Below are 12,548 nucleotides of genomic sequence, written 5' to 3'. Positions count from 1 at the left end.
CAAGAGAATGCTCATCCAAAGGTGGCGCACTGGTGGCTGGTGATTTGCAGGGAAACTGAAGTATGTTTAACCTCATTTCTACCAGTATGTTACCTGTGCAACTAGAGGAGACAAAACCTTTATTCCACACACAGAAACACATACAATCTCTATTGCACTCCACACTGCCCTCTCCCACCTGGAAAAGTGAAACACCTATGTGAGAATGTTATTCATTGACTACAGCTCAGCGTTCTACACCATAGTGCTCTCCAAGCTCATCACTAAGCTAAGGACCCTGGGACTGAACACCTCCATCAGCAACTGGATCTTCCTGACGGACTGCTCCCAGGTGGTAAGGGTAGGTAACAACACATCCGCCATGCTGACCTTAAACACGGGGGCCCCTCAGAGGTGTTTTCTTAGTCCCCCGCTGTACTTCCTGTTCATCCACGACTGTGTGTACGCGCACAACTCCAACATCATCATTAAGTTTGCTGACAACACGACCAGGTCAGCAAAACAAAGGAGCTGATCGTGGACGACAGGAAACAGAGGGCCAAGCACGCTCCATTCACATCTACGAGGCTGTAGTGGAGTGGGTCGAGAGCTTCAAGTTCCTCGGTGCCCACATCACTAAGGATCGATCATGGTCTACACACACCAACACAGTCGTGAAGAGGGCACGACAACACTTCTTCCCCCTCAGGAGGCTTAAAAGAATTTGGCATGGGTCCTCAGATCCTGAAAAAGTTCTACAGCTGCACCATTGAGAGGACTGACGCTTCTCTTTGCTTATTTGAGCTTGCCATAATATGGACTTGGTCTTTTACCAAATAGGGCTATCTTCTATCTTCTTGTATACCACCCCTACCTTGTCACACCACAACTGATTGGCCCAAACGTATTAAGAAGGAAAGAAATTCCACAAATGAACTTTTAACAAGGTGCACCTGTTATTTGAAATGCATTCCAGGTGACTACCTCATGAAGCTAGTTGAGAGAATGCCAAGAGTGTACAAAGCTGTCATCAAGGCAAAGGGGGTTTACGTTGAAAATCTAAAATATAAAATATATTTAGATTTGTTTAACACTTTTTTGGTTACGCGTTACATCGTACCCCTGCACATGGACTCAGTACCCGTTACATCGTACCCCTGCACATGGACTCAGTACCCGTTACATCGTACCCCTGCACATGGACTCAGTACCCGTTACATCGTACCCCTGCACATGGACTCAGTACCCGTTACATCGTACCCCTGCACATGGACTCAGTACCCGTTACATCGTACCCCTGCACATGGACTCAGTACCCGTTACATCGTACCCCTGCACATGGACTCAGTACCCGTTACATCGTACCCCTGCACATGGACTCAGTACCCGTTACATCGTACCCCTGCACATGGACTCAGTACCCGTTACATCGTACCCCTGCACATGGACTCAGTACCCGTTACATCGTACCCCTGCACATGGACTCAGTACCCGTTACATCGTACCCCTGCACATGGACTCAGTACTCATTTAGTATTTTAAAAACAAAACAATTTCTGTGTCTCTGCATTGTTGAGAATGGCTCTTATTCTTTTCACTATTAGTCTACACCTGTTGTTTATGAAACGCGTGAAAAATTAAATAAGAATAACATTTGATTTGATGACACTTATTAAAAGCAGGATGCACAGTGGCAGACCAGATGTTGGTTTTGTTATTAGAATTATTATAATAATAATAATAATAATCATCTCCTCCTCACATCATCTATCTCCATCTCAACTCATCTATATAATCAGATTGCTGTCCTTTTCCCATAGCTGGATATGGGCCTGGTCTAAAGTTGTGCACTATGTAGGGAATAGGGTTCCATTTGGATCATGCCTTTCTCTCTAGGACAGCAGGGTGCAACTTGTTAGACCCATTCCCCTTCCCCCACCTCCCCTAAAACTCCTGAGGCATTGAGATGAGTTACTGTCATGTTTGCTTTACAGCATATGGGGAGGAAAACAGAGAGATTGAATAACAAGATTGAGATGTCAGCCACTAGGCAGCTAGTTGTCGTCAGAGCGAGGAGCCGATCACACAGCGCTATGTGACTCTGAGCTGTACCCCAACACTGTTTACACTGGTTGGTTACCAAGTGACTTGAGGTCTGCGTCACAAATGGCCAATAGGGTTTTGTTCTAAAGTAGTGCACTAATGGTCCATGTAAGCAATAGGCTGCCTTTGGGACGTAATCCAAGTGAGTTGAGGTGCAGATATTGATCTTTGAGCTCTCCAAGAACAGTGTCTAATCACACTGAAAGCTCGTGGCAAGGTTGACTCACAGTCCAGGCATTTCAGACAGTTGATTTATCTCATTCATTTTTACAGTATGAAAACTGGGATATATGTTGTGAAATGCAAATAGCATTGTCATGTCATTTCACCAACTTGGCTTTTGGAAAGTATTCAGACCCCTTGACTTTTTCAACATTTTGTTATGTTACAGCCTTATTCTAAAATTAATTAAATAAAAATCCTTATCAATCTACACACAATACCCCATAATGACAAAGAAAAACTGTTTAAAAAAAAGATATGTTTGCAAGTGTATAAAAACCCCAAAACAGAAATACCTAATTTACATAAATATTCAGACCCTTTGCCATGACACTTGAAATTGAGCTCAGGTGCATCATGTTTCCATTGATCATCCTTGAGATGTTTCTACAACTTGATTGGAGTCCACCTGTGGTAAAACCAAAAAATGTCTGCAGCATTGGAGGTCCCCAAGAACACAGTGGCCTCCATCATTCTGCAGCATTGGAGGTTCCCAAGAACACAGTGGCCTCCATCATTCTTAGATGGAATAAGTTAGTGTTGTTTTGTAGTGGCTTTGCTGGCATGCATCTAAAACCATTTTTTTTTAGTTCGCTCCACCAAGATGCAGATGTAAATGTAAAATCGACACTGGTTATTATTTATTTATATCTAATACGTTATATATATATAAATCTCAATTAGACCTTGTCAGACCAGTTTCATGTGGACAGGTGTGATAGTTTGACAGTTGTAGCCACTAGCAAGACAGTTTATATGACCACTATGCTAGACCAGGTCTCTCTTGGAAAAGAGATATTATCTCAATGAGAAAAAACCTGTATAAATAAAGGGAAAATAAATAATAAAATAAATGCTCTATGTAAGAAATAATACAGGCCACGTATTTTACAAGGTCAGTACACATTGCTGGAATGGAGCCAACCATTTGAGTTGCTTCCTTACTTCCGTAACAAGAAAATGTAGTAAGTTTGGCTGGATAATCATTCTGTCATGTGATCACATCAACCGTCATGTGATCACATCAACCGCCGTGTTTCCGTTGGTTACGCCTCGGACGGAAGTGACGAACGATCGTTCCAAAATACAACAAGGAAGTGGACATTTATTAAAAAAAATAGCTATTTTCAGATCTGAAACATTCGGATTATTAAGTTACTGTATACATTTATTTAAAAAATATATTTTTTATGTTTCGGTATTTTCTATAAGTAATCTTGGACTTGGCAAAAACCCGCTGCTGTTCGTTTCGTGGATCCCGATTCAAACTAGTTAGCGATGAACACGGACGTCGAATTTCACATTAGGCAGAATTATCCGTGGAACAAGCTACCAGCAAGTGTCAAACAGGTATTTGATCTAGCTCAGGGTTTCCCATACGTCCCCCCCAACAATACACAGTTGATTCAAATAACCAACTCATCATTCAAGCTTTGGTTATTTGTATCAGCTGTGTAGTGTTAGGGCAAAAAAAAACTAAACGTTTGGGAACCCCTGATCTAGCCAGCTAAAAAGCTATTCACAGCCAGCTAGTTAAGTTAACTGACAAGATGTAAACTTTCTCCCGTGGGTTCATTAGCAACTGATTTTGTCGTTCACCTGAAAGCATCGTCAGAGCACCGCTCCGTTACCTAACTAGCTGACTGCCTAACTTGGTAAAGCAGCTAATTCTTAATCACATGATTTTGACAGCTGGTGTAATGTCATGATTATAGCTGAACAGCTATCAGCTAGCGGCCGAATGAAAATGAGCTGCATTGTGTTATCTATTATCAACCATGTCAAGCAACTAGGGTTACTCGAAATGTTTTTGATCAGCAAAGAAATGTAGTTATAATACCGCAATTATCTATTCATAACTACCACATACCGTTAATAAATCCCACCTCATCATAAGTGTTGAGCTACTATGCCAAGATGTCAGAGACATATTTTTTTTTAGAGCAGCGGTATGAATGAGATTGGATGCATTGTGTTTATTATACAAGCTCTATAATGCAATATTCAATCACCTCTACATGACCTTTCTGTAGGCTTTAATACATACTGTGTATGTTATTGTACAGAGGGTAGCGCTTACAGACTGCCATCCAGGACCTCTATACCAGGCAGTGTCAGAGAAAGGTCCTAAACATGATCAGGCTCCAACCAACCAAGTCAGTCTGTTCTCTCTGCTACCGCACGGCAAGCAGTACCGGAGTCAGTCTGTTCTCTCTGCTACCGCACGGCAAGCAGTACCGGAGTCAGTCTGTTCTCTCTGCTACCGCACGGCAAGCAGTACCGGAGTCAGTCTGTTCTCTCTGCTACCGCACGGCAAGCAGTACCGGAGTCAGTCTGTTCTCTCTGCTACCGCACGGCAAGCAGTACCGGAGTCAGTCTGTTCTCTCTGCTACCGCACGGCAAGCAGTACGGGAGTCAGTCTGTTCTCTCTGCTACCGCACAGCAAGCAGTACCGGAGTCAGTCTGTTCTCTCTGCTACCGCACGGCAAGCAGTACTGGAGTCAGTCTGTTCTCTCTGCTACCGCACGGCAAGCAGTACCGGAGTCAGTCTGTTCTCTCTGCTACCGCACGGCAAGCAGTACCGGAGTCAGTCTGTTCTCTCTGCTACCGCACGGTAAGCAGTACCGGAGTCAGTTTGTTCTCTCTGCCACCGCACGGCAAGCAGTACCGGAGTCAGTCTGTTCTCTCTGCTACCGCACGGCAAGTAGTACCGGAGTCAGTCTGTTCTCTCTGCTACCGCACGGCAAGCAGTACCGGAATCAGTCTGTTCTCTCTGCTACCGCACGGCAAGCAGTACCGGAGTCAGTCTGTTCTCTCTGCTACCGCACGGCAAGCAGTACCGGAGTCAGTCTGTTCTCTCTGCTACCGCACGGCAAGCAGTACCGGAGTCAGTCTGTTCTCTCTGCTACCGCACCGCAAGCAGTACCGGAGTCAGTCTGTTCTCTCTGCTACCGCACGGCAAGCAGTACCGGAGTCAGTCTGTTCTCTCTGCTACCGCACGGCAAGCAGTACCGGAGTCAGTCTGTTCTCTCTGCTACCGCACGGCAAGCAGTACCGGAGCGATCTAAGTCTGGGACCAAAAGGCTCCTGAACAGCTTCTACCCCAAAGCCATAAGACTGATGAACAGTTAATTAAACGGCTACCTGGACGTTCTGCTTTTCACCCCCTACCTACATGTACATAGTATTTCAATCACCTAACCAAACCTGCATATGCAAATGACCTCAATCAATCACCCCAACGACCTCGTCCCCCAGTACACTGACTCGGTACCGGTACTCCTTGTATATAGCCTGTATTTAGCCTTATTATTATTTTGTGTTACTATTATCTTTTTATCTATTTGTTAATTGTCTTTTTAACTGAATTGTTGGGAATGGGCTCCTAAGTAAGCCTTTCACGGTATGGTCTACAGTTGTTGTATTCGGGGCATGTGACAAATTAACATTTGATTTAATTTGTATATTAATGCATTTAAATGTCCTGTTTTCATTTACAGAGTGTTGGGAACTCGCAGCGTGAATATGAGAAACATGTGCAGTTGTACAGTATCCGCAACCAGCTAAGGTTCCGCAATAACCTAGGTGAGTCAGCATGGGAGGAGTCAGCATGGGAGGAGTCAGCATGGGAGGAGTCAGCATGGGAGGAGTGGAATGCATGGAAGTCTCAGGCTTGTCAGAATAACTATGTTGTAGACTACAATATCCACCCCTCATTTCAGGGCAAGCACAGAAAGTGTTCACACCCCTTGACTTTTTCCAGATTTTATTGTGTTACAAAGTGGGATTAAAATGGATAAAAAATTTTTTTGTAAATTTACAAAAAATACTAGGGATACATGATATATCGGTGAACATATCAGAATCGGCCGATATTAGCTAAAAATGCCAACATTGGTATCGGCCGGTGTCTAGTTTAACGCCTGATGTGCAAAACCGATTTCAAAGCTGCCGTGCATACCTATATAACGTAGATACATTACGTAATCACGCCACGTAAAATGTTGCGCTACACATGCAACACAGCATTCCTAACCTGGTCCACAATGTCTGCTGTGTGGATCGAGCAGTCAACAAGTCGAGCAGTCATTGGAAAGAGTAAGAACATTTCAGCGAGACAACACAAAGGCGAAATCCATTACCTGCAAGATAATGGAATTCATTGCCCTTGACAATCAACCGTTGGCTTTCGCCGACTGGTCGAGCACCCAGTACACACTACCAAGTGCCCTATTTTTCAGTTGTTGCCCTACCGGAGTTACACAGTAATAGCGGCACTGCGATTAGCTTCACAACATGCATACTATGGAACGCCGTTTGGGTCGTTGCGTGTCAGAAAAGATACAGTAGCACTGTCAAGCTGTACAAAAAAGTCTGCAAACAAGCAAACACCGGCCACGACTGATGTTTACAATACCGCGTTGGTAGTAAAACCTCATTTGTTTGACTGCAACTTCTGGGGTAGCTAGCTAGCTTTAGCTTGGTACCTAGCTAACTCCAATACAACCAGCCTAAAAACAATGACCAGTAGACACTGCAGTCATTTTCATTATTCTTATCAATGATTTAGGAATCCTTGAGAGTAAGTATTAGCTAGGTTGCCACTTGTTGTTCACATATTGAAATTGAACTTCAGTTCATGAAAATAAATAAATAATAAATAGCTAGCCAGCTACTTAAACCAAAGCTAATGTTATTAGCAGCCAGCTACTTAAACCAAAGCTAATGTTATTAGCAGCCAGCTACTTAAACCAAAGCTAATGTTATTAGCAGCCAGTTACTTAAACCAAAGCTAATGTTATAAGCAGCCAGCTACTTAAACCAAAGTTAATGTTATAAGCAGCCAGCTACTTAAACCAAAGCTAATGTTATTAGCAGCCATCTACTTAAACCAAAGCTAATGTTATAAGCAGCCAGCTACTTAAACCAAAGCTAATGTTATTAGCAGCCATCTACTTAAACCAAAGCTAATGTTATAAGCAGCCAGCTACTTAAACCAAAGCTAATGTTATTAGCAGCCAGTTACTTAAACCAAAGCTAATGTTATAAGCAGCCAGCTTGCTTCATCTGGCTCGTGAGGCTCAACTGGACCGAGTTATATGTTGTGAAGCTTGCCACAATAAGGATTAGGCACGCACAATAGTGGAATTTGCGTTTTGCCTTCAAAATAAAAGTATGTCATTGACAGTGATGCTAATGAATACACACTATTGTGGCTAATCAATCAATCAAACAATCAATCAAATGTATTTATATAGCCCTTCTTACATCAGCTGGTGTCACAAAGTGCTGTACAGAAACCCAGCATAAAACCCAAAACAGCAAGCAATGCAGGTGTAGAAAAACTCCATAGAAAGGCCAAAACATAGCCTGGTTCCTCTCCAGGTTTCTTCCTATGAGGGGTGGCCAGTCATCTTCTGGCTGTTCCGGGTGGAGATTATAACAGAACATGGCCAAGATGTTCATTGGTTGTCGAGGTTGCAACAGGTCAGCACCTCAGGTGTAAATGTCAGTTGGCTTTTCATAGCTGATCATTCAGAGTATCTCTACCGCTCCTGCTGTCTCTAGAGAGTTGAAAACAGCAGGTCTGGAACAGGTAGCATGTCCGGTGAACAGGTCAGGGTTCCATGGCCACAGGCAGAACAGTTGAAACTGGAGCAGCAGCACGGCCAGGTGGACTGGGGGCAGCAAGGAGTCATCATGCCAGGTAGGCCTGAGGCATGGTCCTAGGGCTCAAGTCCTCCGAGAGGGAGAAAGAGCGAATTAGAGAGAGCGTACTTAAATTCGCACAGGACACCGGATAAGACAAGATAAATACTCCAGTAATAACAGACTGACCCTAGCCCCCCAACACACAAACTATTGCAGCATAAATACTGGAGGCTGAGACAGGAGGGGTCAGGGGACACTGTGGCCCCATCTGACGATACCCCCGGACAGGGCTAAACAGGCAGGATATAATCCCACCCACTTTGCCAAAGCACAGCCCCCACACCACTAGAGAGATATCTTCAACCACCAACAATCCTGAGACAGGGCCGAGTATAGCCCACAAAGATCTCGGCCACGCGAACCAGGGACCCTCTGCACACATCAACAACAGTCACCCACGAAGCATCGTTACCCATCGCTCCACAAAAGCCGTTGCCCTTGCAGAGCAAGGGGAACTACTACTTCAAGGTCTCAGAGCAAGTGACGTCACCGATTGAAACGCTATTTAGCGCCACCGCTAACTAAGCTAGCCGTTTCACATCCGTTACATCAGACCCACCGCTAACTAAGCTAGCCGTTTCACATCCGTTACATCAGAACCACCGCTAACTAAGCTAGCCGTTTCACATCCGTTACATGTGTTAACCATTTAACTGTACTAGAATCCTTAAAAGGCCGCTAAAATTGTAAATAACGGTTATCAGTTTCAGTTTTTTTTGTCAAGGAAAATATCGGATATCGGTATCGGCCAAAAATGTCATATCGGTGCATCACTACAAAATACTCTGTCAAAGTGGACACTTGTAAAACATTTATGAAAAATAAAACACGATAATATCTTGATTTAGATAAGTATTTAACCCCCTGACAAAATACATGTTAGAAGCACCTTTGGCAGCAAGTACAGCTGTGAGTGCCTCTGGGTAAGTGTCAAAGAACTGTCCACACCTGGATTGTGCAACATTTGCCCATTATAATTCTTCAAGCTTGTTGATCATTGCTAGAAAATAAAATTCACGTCCTGCCATAGATTTTCATGCAGATTTATGTCAAACCTGTTACTCAGCCACTCGGGAGCATTCACTCTTTTGGTAAGCAACTCCAGTGTTATTTGGCCTTGTGTTTTAGGTTATTGTCCTCTCCCAGTGTCTGTTGGAAAGCAGACTGAACCAGGTGGTTTTTCTCTAGGATTTTGCCTGTGCTTAGCATCATTCGTTTCTTTTTTTATCCTGAAAAACTCCCTAGTCCTGAACGATTACCATCATACCCATAACATGATGCAGCCAACACTATGGTTGAATATATGGAGAGTGGTACTCAGTAATGTGTTGTATTATATTTGCCCCAAACATAACACTTTGTATTCAGGACAAACAGTTAATTATATTGCCACATGTTTGCAGTATGACTTTACTGCCTTGTTGCTTCCTTCCTTTCACTCTGTCATTTAGGTTGGTATTGTGGAGTCACCATTGGCCTCATGGTGAAATCCCTGAGCAGTATTGACACATCCAAAGTGTAATTAATAACTTCACCATGCTCAAAGGGATATTCAATGTCTGATTTGTATTTTTACCCATCTACCAATAGGAGCCCTTCTTTGCGAGGCATTGTAAAACCTCCCTGATCTTTGTGGTTCAATCTGTGTTTGAAATTCACTGCTCGACTGAGGGGCCTTACAATTATCTGTATGTGTGGGGTACAGAGATGAGGGGCCTTACAATTATCTGTATGTGTGGGGTACAGAGATGAGGTAGTCATTCAGAAATCATGTTGAACACTATTATTACACACAGTCCATGCAACTTATAATGTAACTTGTTAAGCACATTTCTTTTCTCCTGAACTTGAGGCTAGCCATAAAAAATGGGTTGAATATTTATTGACTGAAGGCATTTTAGCTTTTCATTTTTTATAGTGTAAACTTGTCATTATATTATATATGAAAAACTTTCAAATGGTCTCTTTCAAATATCATAACATTTCATGACCATTGTGGAAAAAGTCAATGTGTGAATACTTTCTGAAGGCCAATTTATAACCAATGATAAATCATTTTATTGCTCAGTACTTACAGTGCATTATTAGGGGGCCCTATGTATCTGAAAGTATCTACTATTATTATTGTTTTTTAAGTTGTCAGTAGGCCTAATGGACTAGCTTTCTTTCCCTATCTGATCACAGTGTTTGTCCTTATCAGTCCCTATCTGATCTGACTGTCTGTCCTAACCTGTCCCTATCTGATCTGACTGTCTTTGTCCTTATCAGTCCCTATCTGATCTGTCTGTCTCTGTCCTTATCAGTCCCTATCTGATCTGATATGTCTGTCCTAACCTGTCCCTATCTGATCTGTCTGTCCTAACCTGTCCCTATCTGATCTGTCTGTCCTAACCTGTCCCTATCTGATCTGACCTTCTCTGTCCCTTTCTGATCTGACTGTCTCTGTCCTAACCTGTCCCTATCTGATCTGTCTGTCCCAACCTGTCCCTATCTGATCTGACTGTCTCTGTCCTTATCAGTCCCTATCTGATCTGACTGTCTCTGTCCTAACCTGTCCTTATCTGATCTGACTGTCTCTGTCCTTATCAGTCCCTATCTGATCTGATCTGACTGTCTGTCCTAACCTGTCCCTATCTGATCTGACTATCTTTGTCCTTATCAGTCCCTATCTGATCTGTCTGTCTCTGTCCTTATCAGTCCCTATCTGATCTGACTGTCTCTGTCCTGCCCTGTCCCTATCTGATCTGTCTGTCTCTGTCCTTATCAGTCCCTATCTGATCTGTCTGTCCTTATCAGTCCCTATCTGATCTGACTGTCTCTGTCCTTATCAGTCCCTATCTGATCTGTCTGTCTCTGTCCTGCCCTGTCCCTATCTGATCTGAGTGTGTCTGTTCTCTCCCCCCATGTCTGTCCAGTGAGACACGTGAGGAAGGATGAGAGGAAGTACTATGAGGAGCTTCTGAAGTACAGCCGAGATCACCTGATGCTCTACCCCTACCACCTGTCAGACATCATGGTCAAAGGCCTCCGGATCACCCCCTTCTCCTACTATATCAGCATCATGGAGGTACTATAATACTATATACTATTACTATATATAATATATCTACTGCAGTCACCCCTTCTCCTACTATATCAGCATCATGGAGGTACTATAATAATATATAATATATATACTGTAGTCACCCCTTCTCCTACTATATCAGCATCATGGAGGTACTATAATAATATATAATATATATACTGTAGTCACCCCTTCTCCTACTATATCAGCATCATGGAGGTACTATAATACTATATACTATTACTATATATAATATATCTACTGTAGTCACCCTTCTCCTACTATATCAGCATCATGCAGGTACTATAATACTATATACTATTACTATATATAATATATCTACTGTAGTCACCCCTTCTCCTACTATATCAGCATCATGGAGGTACTATAATATTATATACTATATCTACTGCAGTCACCCCTTCTCCTACTATATCAGCATCATGGAGGTACTATAATACTATATACTATTACTTTATATAATATATCTACTGTAGTCACCCCTTCTCCTACTATATCAGCATCATGGAGGTACTATAATACTATATACTATTACTATATATAATATATCTACTGTAGTCACCCCTTCTCCTACTATATCAGCATCATGGAGGTACTATAATACTATATACTATTACTATATATAATATATCTACTGTAGTCACCCCTTCTCCTACTATATCAGCATCATGGAGGTACTATAATACTATATACTATTACTATATATAATATATCTACTGTAGTCACCCCTTCTCCTACTATATCAGCATCATGGAGGTACTATAATAATATATAATATATATACTGTAGTCACCCCTTCTCCTACTATATCAGCATCATGGAGGTACTATAATACTATATACTATTAGTATATATACTATATCTACTGTAGTCACCCCTTCTCCTACTATATCAGCATCATGGAGGTACTATAATACTATATACTATTACTATATATAATATATCTACTGTAGTCACCCCTTCTCCTACTATATCAGCATCATGGAGGTACTATAATATTATATACTATTACTATATATAATATATCTACTGTAGTCACCCCTTCTCCTACTATATCAGCATCATGGAGGTACTATAATATTATATACTATATTTTTTTTATTTTTTTTATTTCACCTTTATTTAACCAGGTAGGCTAGTTGAGAACAAGTTCTCATTTGCAACTGCGACCTGGCCAAGATAAAAGCATAGCAGTGTGAACAGACAACACAGAGTTACACATGGAATAAACAATTAACAAGTCAATAACACAGTAGAAAAAAAAAATGGGCAGTCTATATACAATGTGTGCAAAAGGCATGAGGAGGTAGGCGAATAATACAGTTTTGCAGATTAACACTGGAGTGATAAATGATCAGGTCATGTACAGGTAGAGATATTGGTGTGCAAAAGAGCAGAAAAATAAATAAATAAAAACAGTATAAAAAAAGTATGGGAATGAGGTAGG

At 42.0% G+C, this 12,548-nt stretch overlaps 1 protein-coding gene across 1 annotated transcript in view; it reads left to right on the top strand.

Annotated features, from left to right (window-relative positions):
• The first annotated feature begins 3,371 nt into the window (after positions 1–3,371).
• Positions 3,372–12,548, top strand: part of fam91a1 (family with sequence similarity 91 member A1) — a 96,688-nt gene continuing 87,511 nt past the window's right edge. Inside the window, 3 exon segments of the mRNA XM_046361336.1 lie at positions 3,372–3,654; positions 5,805–5,889; positions 10,932–11,083. Coding sequence (XP_046217292.1) covers positions 3,583–3,654; positions 5,805–5,889; positions 10,932–11,083 — 309 coding nt within the window. The 5' untranslated portion in view covers positions 3,372–3,582.

Source organism: Oncorhynchus gorbuscha, linkage group LG09 (genome assembly GCF_021184085.1).
Source record: "Oncorhynchus gorbuscha isolate QuinsamMale2020 ecotype Even-year linkage group LG09, OgorEven_v1.0, whole genome shotgun sequence".
In the NCBI taxonomy this organism is placed as follows: domain Eukaryota; kingdom Metazoa; phylum Chordata; class Actinopteri; order Salmoniformes; family Salmonidae; genus Oncorhynchus; species Oncorhynchus gorbuscha.
Note: the sequence above shows the minus strand (reverse complement) of the source record. Positions and strands in the feature narration are given on the sequence as shown.